General features: G+C 38.3%; 1 protein-coding gene across 1 annotated transcript in view; it reads right to left on the bottom strand.

Moving 5' to 3' along the window:
* Positions 1-1,936: 1,936 nt before the first annotated feature.
* LOC110452574 (metabotropic glutamate receptor 1-like) overlaps positions 1,937-21,305 on the bottom strand; it is a 113,300-nt gene continuing 93,931 nt past the window's right edge. The window contains exon 8 of the mRNA XM_021501184.1: positions 1,937-3,990. Coding sequence (XP_021356859.1) covers positions 2,571-3,990 — 1,420 coding nt within the window. The 3' untranslated portion in view covers positions 1,937-2,570. The remainder of the gene's footprint in view (positions 3,991-21,305) is intronic.

Below are 21,305 nucleotides of genomic sequence, written 5' to 3'. Positions count from 1 at the left end.
GCATTTTGTAAACTTCATAATCACATCCCGACGACTTAGTAAGAAAACCAGTGACTCTTTTCTATGTGTGGTTTATAGGACGGTTTTACTTTTAAATCCAGTCTTTCTCAGCTTTACCTTACGGAAGGGTTGACAATTGTTGAAGCAGAGTCTGTGGTAATTGCAATGCATTTTTGTTTTGTTTGTTTGGGTTTTCACATCCTTGCAACAGCAATTTTTGTTTGTTTGGTGGGTTTTTTTACGTCCTATTAACAGCTATGGTAAGAACCAAGCCAAGAACATTTAAGGACGGGTGCAAAGTAATGATTATGAAATAATTTAGCAGAGAATTGTTGATATGTGATAAGATCTTCTCTAAAAGGAATAAACTGTTGTGAGTATCTATTTTAAGAATATTCCTTACACTTCTATGTAGTTGTACGTAATTTATCAAAGCTTGGAAGAAAATGCAATCAACTATCATCAGAGTATCTTCAAATCGAAACGGAGAGACATTCAATTGTTAAGTGTAGACAGGGATTGTTTCAGTTTTATCAACTACAAGATATATAATACGAAATAAACGTTATATCAAATTATGATATTTGCAAAATTGTGAAAGAAATATTTTACAAAATATTTTGTTAGAAGCACAAGCTTAATGGAATTATCAGAAATATTGTTATCAAATAGTACAGAACAATCACTGAGTGTTTTCACCCCGTTATATCGTTGACAGCAGTTTATTGTGTTGTTTTTATTTATATTATATGACATAATTTGTATAAGTCTGGGGCTTTACAACGTGTATCTCAGACTAATGTGCTGTAAAGCTTAATTAGTAAACAACTTACATTGATTCACCCAATCAATAACAGCGTCATTACCTTTCCGTTATAAAGCCATATCAATATAAAGAAAGGCAGTTATGGTTAAACCAAATACGGCTACTTACATAACGGGCCAAAATAAGTATAAAACTATCTGTTTGATTGATATTCTAGAACTTGTCATAAGCATTTTCTTCCACATGTGAAATGAATGAAAAATTGGGAACTTCCTACATACCAGAATAATTATTTTTTTAAATATTGATAAAAACCAGAGGGATCTCATTTTTAATCGTCCATGTAGCGGCTTCATATCTTACCGATACAAATGTAGTTTGTTTGTGTATTGTCTGTTGTCAATCGTTGACACCTCATACTGTATTTTGAATACATGTACGTTATCTTTCTTATTTGGTCAGTTTTTAATTCATTTTGTCTTTTGTCGTTGCCACTTGGAAAATATGTATATGATTGTCTGTTCATATCATTGTCTCGCCGTTTTTGTTCAGTGGCCTAGATAACTTTATCAGTACGCATGTACTTATGTAACCAGCTTAAAATCCGTACAATCGTGATCACCTGCATGTTTGTTTCCAGTAGAATCCCAGTTTTATTACAAAGCTTTGGCATCATGAGACTGTTTGGCGCTCATAGGATTTGAGATTATTTTAAAATGATATGCGAACTGTTTTACAAGAACGCCAAGAACAGCAATCGCTCAGTCCCAAATGAGCAATAAAGGATGTGAAGACAAAATGGCGGATTGATAGAAGAAGTGGAACGTCAATGATTTTAGACGTCACTTCAGTGGAAATTTCCACGTCAATCTCTTATCAAAAATTGCTCAGGTTGATGTGTCCCCAATCCTCAATTAGTGTTAATCCATCAAGTTGAGCCTGACATGTTTCGACTTCTTCAGTGTATAAAAAAGATTTGATTACTCTCGTATGCCCGAACATTCTGTGAGAAATTCATCATATAATGAGGAAGAAGTTTGATGAAAACAATTCAGATTATAATGTATTTATAGTTCAGTCCAGGAAAAATAACCTGCTTTAAACGTAATAAAAAATAAGAAATAAACATTTTAAAATCAACTCCAATAGATAGGTAATTTGAGAAAGTCATTGAAAAGGAAATAGAATTTAATGGCACATTGAAATTTAGCACGACAACACAAGGTATCGTTCACTACATGTAAACAGGGAAGGCTTTCATAGGTTCTAAGTCATTCAGTCATCAGCTACAACAACTAATCTGCTATTTTATTCTCCTCTCATATTCAATTTCTTTTGATAAAACATTTAGAAAATCATTACGTGAAATCAATACAAATGCACGCATTGCCATTAACTCAAGAGTGAGTTTTTCTTCTTGGAAATAACAACGAATGGGGCATTACACATGTATTCTCTGCAAAGCAATTCGTCACACAAAGTCCCACGACATCTTAAGTTACCTCGCCCTTGTCAACAGAGAATTTTTCAAATCTTAGAAAGTCATTCGCAGCTCTCAGTGATTTTATGAGCTTAACCTGTTTTTGATGCTTAATTTTATTAGATTAGTTTTTACATAACATGCTTCGGGAAAACATTCTGCATTTTTGCAACTTTGCATTGAATTGCACCTTTGAAAAATGTTTGTGTTCCTGTCGAGTAAAATACTCATTAATTAAAAGATTCTTTTAGAAAAAAACACATAAGTTTTCCGGAGGGAAAATAACTCCGAACAAACTAAAAAGGATGTGTTTGATTACGTATTTTATACGTCACTTGACTGTACGGAAGACATATCCAAGTCTACTCCGCGACTTTTTAGGTAAGAATGAAATGATATCATGGAAACTTCCTCCTCCTCGAGTTTGCCTAAACCTGTCGACATGGTACTATCTGGAGATGGGGAGGTAGCGCTACTGGTGGGCCTGTAGGAGTTCAAACCTGGCGCCCCTGCAGGGATCGGAGTCAAGGCACTAGATGAGACGTGTTTTTCTGGCGGCAATTTGATGTAATCAGCCTTTCTGTCAGGAGGTAAGAGTCTACTATCTCTGATACAATCAGAATGGGAAAAATAAACAGGCGAAGAATTACAAAGGTCTGAAGAGTCCCTTTCTAACAGTGGTTCACAAGCCTCGGTCTGTGTTTGGTCACATTGTGGCAAAGGTCGACGATTCGGTGTCGTGTACCGCCTTTGCGGATTTGAAACAACCGTTTCCGGGTTACTGATCATAATGAGGGCACTGTTGTCACTATGGCGACGTCCATAGAGAGAACTTTCGTCCGGTTTCAACTGGTAGGTAGATCCTAAAGGCGCAGAGACAGTGGCTGTTAAGAAGGGGCCATTTGAAAAACGTGGTTGAAATACAGGATCAGATGAACCTCTGAGAGGCTTAGGACTAGGATGAAGAAAAGTATTAGCGCTACATTCAATGCGATGATCGGGATTTGAATGTGCATTGTCATATACTGTATTGTATGGGCTAACACTTTTCACTCGAGGAGGTACGTCTTGTCTTTGATAATCTGACATGATAGTATGACCGTACGGTTCTAGTGTTGCCACAAGGCTATTTCCGTAACATTTGTCTGGTGTTACGCTTTCGTTTAGAAGCGGACTCCTGTCGCCATGTATAGGAGATGTTTTGTACATCCCCCGTCTCTCATGTGCGTTATTTGGAGGCAACGACAGAAATATTTCATCGCTATTTATCGAGCTATCGGACCCACATCTTTGAGCTCCTTCAGAATTTCTCCCAGTTGATGCTCGACTTCTGAGTGAACTTCCGACCCGATCGCTGCGAGAGCGCGCCAAGTATTCCTCAAACATACCATTGTCAGTCTGACACTGCGAGTCCTGTTTCTTGTTATTTCCGTTTCCGGTGACGCCCGACTTCCGCCTGTCACTGCCATGGCTATGCGACTCCTCTTTAGAACTAATGGTACTCAGCCTGTCTTCAGCGTCCTCGGACGGGGTTCGATCCTTGGTGGTCCACGGAAACTTCTGTTTGGAGTTGGAGTTGGAGTTAGTGGCTTGCACATGTGTAGAGTTCTGTCGGTTGAGGCGGATGTTCGGTGGTAGGGACATGCTCTGGTGGCGCATAAGGCTGTCCTTTGGTTTCTGACGGCTCTTTCCAAAGACCGACCGGCGTCGATAGGCATTTTTACCATCCATGGTTTTCTTATCCCTGAAGAGACACACAAAGGAGAATAGTGTTATAAGTATGCAAAAATATATTTTATATGGCTATGTAGATCATTTCAGCTACTATTTATCAAAATAGAACAAAACTCACCTTAAAAAATGTAAACTGTTATTATTTCCGATCCCAGATAATGATACATAATTACATTTTTACAAACATACAAAACGACCTGATTGAATTTTTGGTTCATAGCGAGCGTGCCTCAGGATCAGGTTTTGGAGGAGGTCGATATCCATCCTCAGCTGAACGTTTTCATTGCAGAGCAAAAACATGTGTATCTACACTTAAAAAATAACACTGTTCATAAATAAATGTTGAAAAAGACATTTCCTGCGTTATTATTCAATGTAACACTCAAAGGAATTATGATAACAGAAATATTTTACCAAATACGAACATTTCTATTTCAGTCTCTTGATGATTCCAAACCAAAGCGCCTTCTATTTTAATTTAGATATACATCTTTTGTATATGATTTCAATTCTGCAATATATTGCTGTGTATGAAGCGCCTGTCAATGTTTGCGCAAAAGTCTATACGTCAGCAGCCGTTAACTCTATTGTAATGCAGTTTTTGCGCAGTAACTAAAACCTTAGCGCCTCGTGTCCTCCTCTAGACACAAACATAACGGTACGTGTACGCGAGGAACGTCATATTTCTTATCTTTTTCATCTTAATGGAACTCATGTCTATGTCTATATTTTATCTTTGGTTAGAATAATTAATTACGTCACATATGGGGCGAATATGAATATCCGTAAAATGCATTGGAGTTTTTCCATGAAGTCTCGCGGATACTTATCGCCAAATCCTCTGTGTTCTTTTTTTTTTCTGTGACGTAACTCATCATCGATTTTCCTACGTAAATTCAAATATTTCATATTCCCTAAGTGTTTTTGTCTCTTTGTGAAAGAACATAAATCAACTGTTTTGTCAGAGTGCAATATAATGAGCTATCTACATTTAAATCAAATTATTATTCTGTTCATAGTCTTGATGTACCGGTACTGCAATTGACGCTTGCTCTATTATATACATATAAACTGTTTTTGGTAGTGTGTACAATGCAAAACTAACCATCTATTTATTATCATACATGTTACTTGAATGGGATCACGTCACACTGTAAGTGAAGTTGACAGAAATTGTCCACTTTGAATAACTCATATCATTCCATTCTGTTTTCTCACTTTTTTTAATCGTCATGTTTCCATAGTAATCGTGAAAAAATCACAATCATAGGTCTAAGTAAAATAAAAGTGACAAATTCAATTGAATGTAATCTTCTTTGACAATAAGCAAATGGAAAATTTAGACTGCCGCTTGTATTTTGCCATAATGTTTAAGATAAGTGAAGAATATCGAAACTGTGGAATAAGGGCATTTTGACATGATTTTGAGAACCATATATACTCTCTGAAAGGAATGTAAAGCATCACCCTCCGAAGCCTTCCGTCCCCTTTTGTTACACTTCTTCGTGTTCCCTACTGTACAGGGACTCTTATTTTAAAAAGCAACCCTTGCTCACCTTGATCTCACAAAAGATTGGCAAAATCGATAAAAAAAATTAACACAAGTGACTCGTTGACGGATTTTATGTATGACATCGGAGCCCCGTACACCTTGTTATATATGGAGTTACCCCGTGGCCCATATATATAAGAGAAATTGTACTTGTATATTGCATCTGAACTGGTACTACACTGTACATGAAGTTTTACACATTTATTTTAATTCATTATAGTTTTGCTTACTGCCATCGAGAAAAGAGCTGTATGCCATGATGCTTTTGAGTAAAATAATGTTTTTACATATTTCGATTTCGAATACAACACAAGTGTTTGTAATAAGACACATAATATAATTTTATGAGTCGTCTCCTTCTGTTATAAGCTGTTTGGGTTAATAACGTTTTTTCATATCCCTTAATACGTTGTTCTTGTGTGTTGGCAAATGTAGGCATACAACACCTATTTAATAGATCATTGAAAAAAAATGAAAAATGAACATCTCTTACAAATGAGTTAAAAATGAGATCGGTAGGGAGACTTCTGCTGGACAGAACCTGTGAGGAATTATTTCTGTAAAGAACAGCGTTCCCCTGAGGCGATACAAGCTAGACCTCATTCAAGTATTCGTTCAAGACCTCTTATTACTTGGGAGGAATGCGAATCAGGCCATCCTTTAGTCCCCTTGATGGAGATATTGGAGATTCAATCTACTAGCAATCCCATAATGCAATTACTGAAATGACAACGAAAATTTATCTTGTCTTCGAGAGGCAAGATTAAAACATCGGAATATTTCGACAGAAAAATTACTCACGATTTCTAGCGAATAATTAGATGATCTTGTATAGGGGATACACAACTGGTCGTAATTACATATTATCAACATTATAGGAAGAAGACTAGTAATTTACTTGTGAAAATGGACGTGATTTCTCAGCAATTTCAATCAAAAAAATGGTCCTTAAAACAATTGTTGGGAGACATTCAATTAAAGAGTGGCTGCCGTGGGGACAGAGGTATTAGTCTACTCGGAGATACCCGCCACACGTGACAAGTTGGCAGTCCAAGACAACCTGTAATTATATCAAACCCAACCCATTAAAGTTTGTGTCACTGGAGCGAAATTAAACCCACGGGCGCTTTGCATTGGCGGACCCGGAAACATAGCGACTACATGTATTCTACGAAACAACGTACGGCTGGGAAACCCGTCGGCGTTCGTGTTTCATTTTGTTCTATCTAGAATTACGGCCCAGATGAAATCTTAACTAGATTGCTTTTGTGAAAGAACGATATTTATTTTTCTATACTCAGTGAAAACTAGAACTGTAAGCCAAAGGCTTACTAATACCCCGCTGCTATATAAACCAGAACTATACGCTAAAGGCTTACTTATGCAAATCAATATAGTCTCCCACCAGTAATGAGTTATGGTAATCACTATTTTATCAAAAACAAAAATATAAAATAACAAAAAAATAAACAAGTATTTCGCACAAAACTCCATCAAAAAGAGTCCAAATCCAAAATTAAAATGCCAGTGCACAACAACATAAGATACCGATCATTCATGCAAGATTTCAATGAAATCCACCTGTTAGTTAAGGAGGAGTTACACATGGACAAGTATTTCGCACAAAGGGGCACTGTTAATTAAAGAGGAGTTTTTCGGACAAGTTACTGAGGACGACAGACATCCAGACATCCAGACAGGGTGATTCCAGTATACCCCCTAACTTCGTTACGGGGGTATAATTACACACATTCATTATTATTATCGCCAGAAAAACAGCAGTGCGATCGATTATTGAAGACAACAGCGAACATGATGATGCTTATCAGTTTTCCTCGAAGGCTACTAAACGATACGAGATCAATCCTAAACAATGTCAGACATATCAACTTTACACATAAACGTTCATTATCTCGATACATGTAGTAATTGTTACTTTTGTGGAAAACGCATATTTAAAATATCCGCAAAGTTAATATAATTTTCTTGGTATGATCGTAGAAATTGTCAAAATGGCATTTCTAGTTGAGATGATGCAGGTGTATCACTAGTTATATTTGTCGAGTTTATCATTTGAAAATCACCTTATAGTCATACTGGGGGAAAAAATAACAAACGATAAGAGTCGGTAGAATGTTCAGAAAAGTCAATTGATAAAAAAGGAATAGAGTGAGGAATGATAGAATTTTGAACATGACTTGGCTACATGTATGACTGGTACATATATATCATATAAAAAGTGAGACATCCATGACCATTGTGAGAAGTCCCTTGAGATTAGTATCTGGAGAATGTTTTTACAGGTGCATACACTGCCTAATGTGGGAAATAAAAAAAAATATTCTATATTTTAACTCCTATCTTTCATACGGGCACGTCAAAGGCTTTATGGCCCCTGTGATAATTATTTTTTGTGAAAAAGAATCCGAACAAACAGTAAGATTTGAACCATGTAACAAAAAGTCCAGAAAACTTCTGAAAATATCTTAAAGTGTTGAATTTAACGAAAAAACGGGATTACATAAACATTTATGGGAATTGAGCCTTGTACTAATGGGTCCACACACATGTATGGGAATTGAGCCTTGTACTAATGGGTACACAAACATAAATGGGAATTGAGCCTTGTACTAATGGGTCCACACACATGTATGGGAATTGAGCCTTGTACTAATGGGTCCACACACATGTATGGGAATTGAGCCTTGTACTAATGGGTCCACACACATGTATGGGAATTGAGCCTTGTACTAATGGGTCCACACACATGTATGGGAATTGAGCCTTGTACTAATGGGTCCACACACATGTATGGGAATTGAGCCTTGTACTAATGGGTCCACACACATGTATGGGAATTGAGCCTTGTACTAATGGGTCCACACACATGTATGGGAATTGAGCCTTGTACTAATGGGTCCACACACATGTATGGGAATCGAGCCTTGTATTAATGGGTCCACAAACATGTATGGGAATCGAGCCTTGTACTAATGGGTCCACAAACATGTATGGGAATTGAGCCTTGTACTAATGGGTCCACACACATGTATGGGAATTGAGCCTTGTACTAATGGGTCCACACACATGTATGGGAATTGAGCCTTGTACTAATGGGTCCACACACATGTATGGGAATTGAGCCTTGTACTAATGGGTCCACACACATGAAATGAAATGAAATTATATGTGACAATTTATTCTGTATGCAAAAGTGACCTGAAACACATACATAATGTATGTGAGAGTTCAATTATTTGAGAACGTTTAGCCGAGACCAAATTTTTAGAACATCTAATTTAAGCCCATTTATCACTATGATAATAGCTCACGATAGTCCATATTGCACTTTGTGAACAGCCTGCACGTTAGCCCACAACACATTGTGGGAACTGGAGAACATGTTATACATTAATATAAGCTCGCGCCACACTGTGAGACCATCTCATGTTAGCCCATTTCACGACATGTCATACCGGCCCACGTTAGCCGTTACTGCAGTTTGTGAACACCATACCACATCGTGGGAACACTGTACCTTAGCCCAAAGCACATTTTAAGAACATGATATACATTAGCCCACTAATTGGTGAGAAGAACACATGTTTGTCACACATTACTGTGATAACAGCCCACGTTCGCCAATATTGCACTTTGTGAGCGGTCTACGTTATCTCAGAGCACATTGTGAGAACATCATACGTCAGCTTACACCTAGCTGATAGAACCGATACTACTCAACAAAGTGACAAATATCTACGCTTCCTTAACCACAATAGAATATAAACCCAACCCATAAAGTGAGATTAACCAATGTTAGACCAATCAGCTGATCGTGAGCAGAACCACATCTATACTAATCTCTTCAAACAGATAGGTGTGTTTTTGGGCAGCAGTAGCAAAGACCACAGACGGTGAGGTGGCTTGGTATCAGGACCGAACAAATTGGTTATCACCAGATGATTGGTACCAAAGGACAGAGGAGTGCAGCAGCCGTAGCTCTCGAACCAATTACAATGGTGTCGAAATAAAAACGTCACGCGCCCTATCATCTGTTATGATATACGGCAGTGACGTAGATATTTTTTGTCATAAATCTTTGGGCATTATTGACTTTCGCTGCCAATGACAGGGAACATGTTGAATGGTTGTAGTCTGGCCATATTGCAATATCTCCTACTTGGTTTTGGTTTTTTACTTTATTCTTGTAATTAGACAGAGCACGTTAGGGTTCGCATGAGCTCCCCATGTTAGCACACGGCAACATGCCGATTACTATATATAGTGGCCGACACATTTAATGGTCTTGCGCTACAGGAGGCGGCGCCATTGTCCAGGTGCAGTGCTATATTACACAAGGTATTATTTTGACAAGATACACTCACGATACCAGGTTTATTTAAACAAATATTATTTCAACGTTCTGCGTAATATTATACGATTCTATACAAAACGATCAATACTTTTTTTCGATCGCCTTTTTGTTCAACCAGTAGCAAAATATTCCAGGCGAACAACGTCCATTGCATGACGTAACAGCTGCTTAGAATATATACATATCATACCGACAATACGAAAGACTTTAACTTTACTGTGTCTTTACGACTTCTATACATTTTGGTGTGATAGCTGTGAAGAAAACGAAGTACCTGATGTGTAGAATCATTGGCAGATTAACACATGTTCTCTTTGTGTCAGAAACAACCTCTCTCCAGCTTGAGAAATAATAAACAAGAGGCCCAGAGGGCCTGTATCGCTCACCTGAATATGTTTAAAATAATTGGTATGAAGTAAAGATATAGCACTCCATGGTACATGTAGGTGCTGTAAATATATATGAAATTTCAGAAAGGTCCATCCAGTACTTGAGATATAGCGAGAACAAACTTAAAACAGAGCCCCAGCACTATGCCCCTAGGGGGTCAGACCCACCGTTTATACAAAATTGAGTCCCCTTGGCCCAAGGATGCTCCAGACTAAATAAGGATAAAATCCTGTCATTCGTACAGAAGAAGGTATTTGAAGAATTTGCTATGTTTTCCCTATTGGGCCCTGCCCTTCTGTCCCTAAGGGGGGGGGAGGGGGGGCATACTCACTGTTTATACAAAATTGGGTCCCTTTTGCCTAAGATCCTCCAGACCATATTGAGAAGAAATCCCTTAATCCCTATGGTAGAAGAAGGATTTTAAAGGTTTATCTCTATTTCTCCTATTGGGCCCTGCCCTTCTGCCCCCTTGGATACCACACCCACTGCTTATAGAAAATTGAGTCCCCTTGGCCCAAGGATGCTCCAGACTAAATTAGGATAAAATCCCTTAATCCCTATGGCAGAAGAAGAATTTTAAAGGTTTTACCTCTATTTCCCCTATTGTGCCGCGTCTCGCTGCCTCCAGGGGGTCAGACACACAGTTTATATAAAATTGGTTCCCCTTCACCCAAGGATGCTTCATACCAAATTGGACAAAATCCTCTCATTCCTACAGAAGGAGAAGGACTTTAAAGAATTTGCTATATTTCCCCTATTGGGCCCTTCCTCCCTTCTGCCTCCAGGGGGGCCACACTCACTGTTTATAAGAATTTGAGTCCCTTTTGCCCAAAGGATGCTCCGGACTAAATTAGGATTACATCCCTTAATCCCTATGGTAGAAGAAGGATTATAAAGGTTTTACCTCTATTTCCCCTATTGGGCCCCGCCTCTCAGGTCCCAGGGGGCCACACCAACCGATTATACAAATTGGTTCCTCTTTACCCAAGGATGCTCCACACCAAATATGGACCAAATCCTTTCATTCCTACAGAAGGAGAAGAATTTTAAAGAATAATTTGCTATATTTCCCCTTTTTGGCACCGCCCCTCAGTCCCAAGGGGGGTGAGACCCACCGCTTATACAAAATTGGTTCCCCTTCACCCAAGGATGCTTCAGACCAAATATGGAACAAATCCTTTCATTGCTACAGAAGAAGGATTTTAAGGAATTTGCTATGTTTTCCCTATTGGGCCCTGTCCCTCAGCCCCCAGGGAGGCCAGACCCACCATTTATACAAAATGTGTATCCCTTCCCCCAAGAATGCTTCAGACCAAATATGGATCAAATCCTTTCATTCCTACAGAAGAAGAAGGGTTTTAAAGAATTTGCTATATTTCCCCTATTGGGCCCCGCTCCTCAGCCCCCAGGGGGGCCAGACCCACCATTTATACAAAATTTGTTCCCCTTCTCCCAAGGATGCTTCTGAACAACTTTGGACAAAATCTACTTGGCTGTTCAGGACAAGTAGCGTTTTAAAGGAAAAGTTGACGGACGGACGTATGGCATAAGCTCACCTGCGAAGGACCATGGTGAGCTAAAAACGGGTCTTTCGACGTCATTCAAACTTGGACTCTCCTTCCCTCCAAGGAAATGCCGACACCTCCCAGATTGGTCTCTGAACTACCATTGGAACACACCTCCAAATTAAGACTACCAGCTGTCTCTAAACTATGTGATACTTTCACGGTCACTCTGGCCGATTCTGTCATGTCGGCGATACAACTACAATTTGTGTGTGTTAATAACCATGCATTATTTAGCAAAAGACACACACGCGTGTTTGTGCTACATTTACATCGACCATGAACATGCAACCTTCTTACAAATGGCTTTTCTGTATTGCTAAAGAAAACGATTGAACTGTGTTTAACTGATCTTGGATGATTTTGCTGCGTCGGGCGATTTAAAATACACGCGTGCATGCACACATCTGATCGTTTCCACACAATTACATATGACCAATGGTTTGGTATGTTGGTGTATTTGCCTCCTTGTGATAGCGCGGATCTGAAGCCGACTGTAGAGTGCTACCTCGCTGGAATACCATGCCGTAGACAACCAGCACAGCATTCCGCCCGGTCACATTATACTAACAACGGGTGAACCAGTTGTTGCCATTACCCTCAGTGCTGAACGTTAAGCAGGGGATAACAACTACCATGTTTCAGGACTTTGGTATATCTCATGCATGGAGGCACGTCCTTAATTGACTTTGGTTGTTTATAAGACGCTAAACTATATAAACGAAATAAAACCAAACAAATACCACGCGTCCTATGATATGACTTTGGGATTCATAGTCTTGTGTATTATATCTTCTGGATCACAATTCAAAGAATGGTTCAAACCATTTAAAACAAAGTTGTTAATTATTCTGTAAGAATGACATGACATGATATTTTTATACACTGAAATCATAGCCTGAATATTTCTGAAATGTGATTATTTGTACGTGCCAGTCAATGTTTACTTTAGACAATAAAAAACCGATGAAACTCTCGTTTTAAAGTAATACGTTTGTCAACAGCCACGGTAACACTGAAATGGAGGGACACTGTTAACAATACTGTGTTTCATCATACACAGAAGCCATCATGTATTGTTATATCACTTTGACATAAGTTGTTGTTATGCAACACATTCAGTGTTATACAATAATTAACTTGTGTAATAGAAAATAGGAAGAGAAAAAATAATATTGTGGATGGTCACCACGGAATTAGATTAGATAAGTCCGTGGGGTAACTATGAAATTGTTCATCGTCACAAAATTGTTTTAAATATTCTGCAATGATCTACATGTATTACATTGTTCAATCCGTACAGCTCTGCTAAGTAGAACAATCGTGCAGATTGAAGTAATCATTTTTGATGTTAAAAGATAACTAAGTATATGCTAAACTTTTCGAGTATCTTTCATCTAATTACTGTTTATAAAGATAGAAGTGTACGGGATTCCCCTGAAGACTATATTTTTAAAATGACGTGTACGGGATTCCCCTGAAGGCTATATTTATAAAATGACGTGTACGGGATTTCCCTGAAGGCTATATTTATAAAATGACGTGTACGGGATTTCCCTGAAAGCTACATTGTATATTAATTAAGAAAAAGATATCTTTGAATCAGGTCACGTGACCCTATCAATGGGATGGCCGTTTAAATATTCACAAAAAGACCCGTTTTTGAGAATATGATAAAACTGATCTTAAACCCTTTTCTTTTACATGTAAATATGATTTTTCATGAAACTCGCTAAACCTCATTGTATAAATTATGGTGTCATCTGAAACTTGCTAGAAACCCTTTCTGTATTCCTAATATTGTCCTTTAAAAACGGAGAGACGATCAAACATTTCAAATTCCAACAATGAACCTTTTTATAACCAGTCAGCAAATTATTTTTCTTGATATTATTTTAATTAACTAAACAATTGACTAGGCTAGGGAATTAAATAAAATACAATATGTAATCACATGGTTTGCTGCGTTTGAAAGAAGGACATGCTTACATACATAGGGACCCCGTGAAATCACGGGCATCTCCTGCATTGTTTTCGTCAATTACATCTATATGGCCCGGTACTGCTAGTGTCACAGGCTTCACATAGTTATATGAATACTCAATGTGCTAAAAGAATATCGAAACAGTATTAACCATTATGGCATTTTGTATCGACACTATTTCCTATTCTGATCGGCGAAAATTACAATTTGTAGATTAATTGAAGAACGTCAATCTTCATTCAATCCGACCGTCCACACTCCTGGCACATGGTCGATTCAAAAAGAGGCCGACCACGAGGTAATGGGCGTATAAGTGAGATTCACTGGCGCGTGCAATCACGCTCTAAAGATACGTCACATAATCAGCCGGAATTGGAGACTAATGTCACAATAGTTGACTCTCATTGCCTATTGGCTTAACGTCCGTCATGGAGTGTATCAGATTGGGGCTTCGGAGGATGTACGTACGTTTCTTATTGAGCGTCTATCTGTCTGTCTGTCTGTCTATGTACGTACGATCTTCAAGGAATTGCTAAATTTAAAACGTGTATGCATATACAGTGTTTTTTTGGTTCATCTGTCTGTCTGCCTCTTTGTTTCTGTACGTACGATCTTCATTGAGCGTGGTAGACATGGTCTGTTTGCCTGTATGTCTGTCTGTCCGAGTATGTATGCTCGTAATGGAGTGTATGAATACAGAGCTAAAGATGAACAATAGTCATTCGATGACTTTTCTCGTCTTGAGTGAGATGAAGGTGTTTCACGTGTTACAAGAGCTCTCTTGGACATCATTTGATACGTAAGAGCTGAACAAAAACGTTCACTGTTGTACTATCATCCTACATATATTTATGGCGCTCCTCTGTTTAAATATAGTTTTCCTTTTTAGTCTTGAACTAAATACTGAACTTTAACAGTTGGAAATGAAGTTCAATTTTACCTTTAACACACATTTTCTCATTAATTTGTACGTACCTCCACGCATGAGTTAAACGAAAGAGTGTCTTCCTGATATTGTTTGTTGAACGTTTTTTGTTTTGTAAATTTAAGTTTAGCAAAGCTTATTGCTCTTATCTGTAAGGAGACAATTACACTTGTATATCATACCCGTATTCGACAACACCTATACGTGTATAATTATACAAAAATGTCAAGAGTTCTACCTTGGCCTTTCAGAATACGTATTCTTAGACATTTTCAATGCCAATGTATTATGGTAGAAATCGATTTTATTTAAGTCAGTTCTGGTATTCAAAAACTGAAATCGGAGAGTTTTGCTTACGACATAATAACGCTCTTGACAAAACCACGTTACCATACTTCAGAATTCAGTCAGTGGGACACTGTGCACCCTTACTAATATCCTTTCGCGCTAACCGTTAAATGAAGCTATGGTAATTGTTACGTTCCCGCTTCCCTTTCTCAAATCCCACACTGCCGGTTTCCTGTCGCCACACTTATCGTTTTTCCAAAGATTGAATTATAGTATTGCTAGACGACAATCTCAAAATGATTTTTTTCGAAATGTCAAATTTAATTTCATAGCTCATAACATCCAAGCATTTTGCTATGTAATGATATGCCATTCATCTTTGATTGCCATCAGATCTAGACATCTAGTGAACGGTTTTTATTGTTATTTTGTAAGCACCATTACAGATTACAGTTTCCATAACTGTAGTACTCCACAATATTATGACACGAGACGCTATATTTATAAACATATGTGGTACAGTTTTCTATAAGTGTTGTCAGCTTTTTGTCATCATTCAGATTTATTTTTTATTTTTATTAGACCAATAGAATATATAAGAAAAATCATTATTTAAAACACAAAAATAAAATAATAATTTTTCATCGACAAAAAAACAATAAATATAATAATTTTATGTTATATCTTTACAAATCTAAAATGTTATTTCTAAAAATCGAAAGGTCAAGCTAGTAAGCATGTGCAAGACGTGCCTGCCGCTAGCAGTGTAATGTGCAAAACGACAATGGTATCCGGATTTTTTATATGCTGCTTTATAAATCAATGCAGCATCCGGTTTATTTGATGGTGAACGATGCATCTCGGGAACATATACGTGTAGCTGGAGCTATCAGACTTTACACACACTGTTCACGCTAAAGCGCAAAGGACGTACCAATTCCGTGAGTTATTATAGTAGGTTGGCTAAAATTATTTTGCGAGTTTTCGTTTTAGGACAAATCTAACAAACACGAATTTCCAATATTAATAAATGCATGTATATCAAATAAATCGTTCATGAAGTATTTATTTTTCATTTCATTGCTCTCATTTCATGTCGCGTGCTTCAAAATCTCATTAAAAGTTCACGTTAAATCTCGTTCCTAAGCAACTGTAAATCGCTGAGTTATTCCGTTAGCGCCTGTCAGAACAAAATAAAAAATATAGAAAATAAAATTGTTTTCAAGGACAGCTCTTCTATGGGACTGTCACTAAATGGAAAGGTCGTAAAACTTGGTAATAAATGTTATCTCTGGAATTAGTTTAAACCGTTTCAACTCAATGTTAGTTTGGTCGGGTTTGTTTGTGTTTTACGTCCTATTAACAGATATGGTCATTTAAGGTAGGCCAGGTTTCGGTGGCAGAGGACAGCAGGAGTTCCCGGAGAAAAACCATCGACCTACGGCGAGTACCTGGCTATTTCCCCATGTAGGCCTCGAACCCGCGACCCAGTGGAGGGCTAGTGGTAGCAGAATGGTAGACGCCTTAACCACTTGGACACCGCGCCCCCTTTGTTAGACCAGACGACTAGCGATAGAGCATTTGTGTGGATATTTATATATATATAGCTGTAAAACAGCAGAAGTTGCACATTTATTACACTCCTTTGATTGTCTGTAACACTTCAAATCATGCCCACTCTCCTATTTAAGGCAATCAAATTAAATTTGTGAGTTCGAACTTTTAAACTGCATGCACATTCCTCCTGTAAAAGGGTAACGATATGTTTATTCACTGAAAAGATGGTGATACTTTTCTGCTGATACATCATTTAAAGCATATTAGAATGTGACCAGACGCTAACATAACAAAGAGCGGGATACTTCACAGTAATGCTTAAAATTCAGACCTACACTTCGGACAGAGTTACGTCCCCTGGGTCATGACGGTTCCGGAAATACATTTGCTTAAGAAAGTTACACCAATTTTCTATGATGAATGGTCCCACAGGACACTGAGGAATACGGTAGAATCGAACGCTATTTTGTTTGGTGGCAGATCCCATAATGGAATCAAGAATTACATTTATATGGGCTAACCACGGGGGACGGACATGTTCGCCGCTACGTGCAGTCGTATCGGGGCATCGCTAGATCAAGGACCGTATGACGTCACACATTGATTGAGATACTATATACGGTGGGCGATCGTGTGGCCATTTCCTCGTAGACGGGGACGTATATTACTTGCGATATCGCGTTGCGAGAGAGCGAGTGCCACAATAGGTATTATTTTGGAAGTAAAGACGTTCTCATCACCATAACATTTCTTGGAATATTATTCCCGTTACGATTCGAAGCCGGTCATTTGTGTGTCTATCTCTCCAAGCCTGGTTCAGTGATTGCATCGGTATCGCACTTTTGTTACTTTTGTTTACCCAAAAAGGATATATTTGGTGTCCGAACTACCCGCTAATTATAGACATAGCTAGGATCACCAAACATTCTAACACGATTCGTTTGCAACGCGTGTTTTGATTGGATACGGACCATGTTCTAATCTGCGATAGAATCATGATCAATCGTGTTAAGCTCCTGCCATCGCACTTAAGCCACGCCCCGTTTCTAACCGAAACAATATGGCGTCAAGCTCGCCTCTTAGCGAAATCCCGCTGATAAGGCTAGCAGGCAACAGAACAGAAAGTAAACGACCGATGAAATGTATTTGTTGAATGAATTAAAAAGTAAAAAGTACTCATTCATTGGTCTTACCTCCATTTATTACTGAAACGTTCATTCCATCCGTGTGAAGGCATATAACCTATTTAGATCCCAAATCAAATGAAACATTTCACATGTGTCGTATGCATTTACACAAAACTCTTCACAAATCTATACAAATAATCACCGATTTTGTCGATAAGCACATATTGGTATGCATACTGACATGTACATGTATGAACTTGTTCAATAGTAATCCGAATATGTCGTATAAAATTTGGTAATCGGACGTTCACGAACAATCCAAATATTCCGGCTCGTCAACATACAGATCGGGCTCTCGCCAGTATGGGCGGGGCTAAATGACCGACTTTTGAAAGCTTCTTTCCGATTGGTCAGTCCGCTGCAGAATGAAACGTCGCCAGTTCAGCTCACAAAGTACTTTCGAACAAGGAAATACAATGTTTCTAAACATATTAGCGTAGTATATTTGTTAAGGTGTGTTAGAATGGGGATAGTACGTTGCTTTTCGTGTCTATACTGGCGATTAGAACATGAAATTTGGTTTAAACACTCGACCTATCGGTCAGGAGTTCAAACCCAAATTTCATGTTCTAGTCGCCAGTATAGCCACTCAAAACAACGTACTATCCCCTAAATAGTAGATTTAGTCATATATCCTAATAAAATCCTTGAAATCATGACCCCCAAAATACCTGGTATGGCGAAAGCACAATAATAATAATGATAATAATATTTCGAGGTTCTTACATAACGCTTTATTACAACCTAGTTCGTAGGTCGTCTCAAGCGGTTCACAACTTATTATCCGTGGTTATGGGGCCTTGGAACCAGCAATATCTTCCTCAACTCCCTGGGGAGCATTCAGCCGGTGCTGCCATACCGGCGCTCACAGCTAGCAGTCAATTTTCTAGCACTGCCGAATCACGTACTCATTTACAACAGAGTAGACTGGAACAAGCGGAGTATAGTTTCTTACTCAAAGATACAACACAGTGCCGTGACGTGACTCAAACCGCCAACCATTCGGTCACGAGCCCGGCGTCCTACCACTAGGCTACTGTGCCTCCTTATAATACAAAGGTTTCAAACAAGAGTTACTGACGTTGCGACAGCTACTGACTTTCTAACATTACAAAGGTCACCAACAGGGGTCGCTGGCATCGCGACAAATCCTGATGGTCTAATGTTATAAAGGTCACCAACCGAGATTACAAACATTGTTATTGTTTATTCTAGCAAAACAATACACTGGTTTTTATGTTTATAAAATTACAACTGGTGATGAATCATACAAATAAAACTGCCATTACGACAACACATGGTGGTTCGTCAATATGGCATATGAGGTTTTTTGACATTACTAGTTGGGACGCCATACAATGTCTAATGATATTGAGTTTTCACACGACCATCCATCTTAACGTTGATATGGACGTTGTGTTACCTTTAATTTAATTTGTATAAAAAACGATCGCCTTTACAACTGAATTAAGAAGCACGTGAATTCGTATCACGAGGCTTAGTATATATATCAAGTGGGATCCAAGTTTTGATCTAACGGGAAAGTTGGCAAAATTACAATAAAAGTAAGCTAGTTTGTGAAACTGAATAGACATTTCCCGAAAACGGATAAAGAAAGGGGTTCCCGTCAGTTGCGTTAACATTGAGAGTGGGGCTCGGAGTGTCAACTGAACTCTCTTCCCTAAACCGTCCAGATGAGTAATGATGGCGCTGACTTCGTTTATCCTATATTGATGAAAGGTCCTAGCTTTCACTGATTATGTCGAAAGGCTGTACATACATCAGGACTAATTCGGTTTCCGAGTGAAATCCATTAGGACTAGACTAGAGAAAAAGATACTCCCAGATATCTCAGAATTATCACCAATCCAAAGGCGTCAATCTGTCAGGTTGGGTGAGGTGTCCTGACTAACAAGTCGTTAATTGGCGAGTTAAGGATACTATCACTGCGTAAATTAAAAATCAATATCAAAGGCCATAGAGAGAGGCGTAATAAATCGACGTTAATCGTTGTTTACATTTAAGGGTAAGCTTGGTTGGTAAACTCTGACAGTTCTTCATTGATCCGTCGTCGTGGTGTACTTGGTTGGTGTAAATCGACACATTCCATCGATCCCACCATCATCTCAATAATATGATATTTAGTGTAATGACACACGAACAATAGTAAGCTATCTGATGAATGACTCATTTTGGAGCTTTTAGAGTTTTGCTTTAGCTAGAAATATAACACATTTCTGTATTAAAGTGACGCTAACATGACAATTGTGGGATTTTAACATATTTCCGAATGATGATTTTTATAACGAGCCTCAAAGGACAGTTGTAGTGTGCCAACCCCCATGTTATAGGTACGTCGTTTATCATGGCAGTTTTGAAACGCATCAGTCATCGACTTATTTTTCCCTCGAATTTGTATCTTTTTATTTCATGGTAATCCTTACAGTTACCATCATACCGTTGAGATTCGCACGATTTGTTTCAAAAAGACGATTACATAAAAAATGTATTTTTGTCAAGAAAAGTCACATATTTCAAAATGTCAGACGCCCCTTAAGGAGATTTCATCCCATAATCTAAAAATTATGTTTGTATCTAAAACAATCACAAAATCAAATCTGTCTTTTTCTGCCGATTTTCCTGTTACACAAGGTTTTCATCAATTTGTCCCCAAAACCTTCCTGCAAGATGGTACAAAGCCCCAAAGGAGCCATCATCCATCTCTGATCGGTTTCGTTATGATTAACTGTAGATATTACAAGAGTCTACATTACGAGTGAGAGATGGGGCGGCTGATCCCTGTATATGGCCTCAGCTGTCCCCAGTCCGCTACGATGTATGGCTCCCATCACAAGAACAACACGCGCTATTCCCAGTTGACGTCACGGTCGTCTTTCAACGGTCCCCCTGCCTGACACTATTTGGCGAGGAATTTATTAAAGCTTTCCTGATTATGTGCAGGACTATTGTCTCCTTGTGAAAATGCGAAAGATGGAAGATTATCGGGGTCGTATTGTAAAAAGGACTGTGTGCCTTGCTTTTTAGCCATTTTAATATATAATAGTTTTAAACTGAAATTTCGTTTATGTAACATTTATATAGGTTTTTGCTTTAAAAAGGTTTAGCACTTCTTAATAATAAAAAGCTCCTGTTGATGTGCAAAAGGAAAAAAACCATGCTCAGAAATACGATCTAAAGGTAGACAAATACTTAAATAATAATGATTAAGGCATTTATAACGATAGCGTGTGGTAAATCTGACACGTGCAAAATGCATGCACAGCGCATAGCACTACACAGTGCTATTTATAACCCAGCTAATCAATTACTACAGGATAGAGGAGTACGTACAATGAAGTTTTTCCGAAACTAGCTGGTGATTTTGTTATTCCCCACCTCCTCTTCCCCCGTCCCTCTAGAAAAATAAATACAGATTTTTACTATAATCCTACTTGGTTTATGCTTAAGAATTGTTCATGGTGATTATACACTAAAAAAAGCC

Source organism: Mizuhopecten yessoensis, unplaced genomic scaffold (genome assembly GCF_002113885.1).
Source record: "Mizuhopecten yessoensis strain PY_sf001 unplaced genomic scaffold, ASM211388v2 scaffold6727, whole genome shotgun sequence".
Classification (NCBI taxonomy): Eukaryota; Metazoa; Mollusca; class Bivalvia; order Pectinida; family Pectinidae; genus Mizuhopecten; species Mizuhopecten yessoensis.
This window is presented reverse-complemented; position numbering and strand designations above follow the sequence as displayed.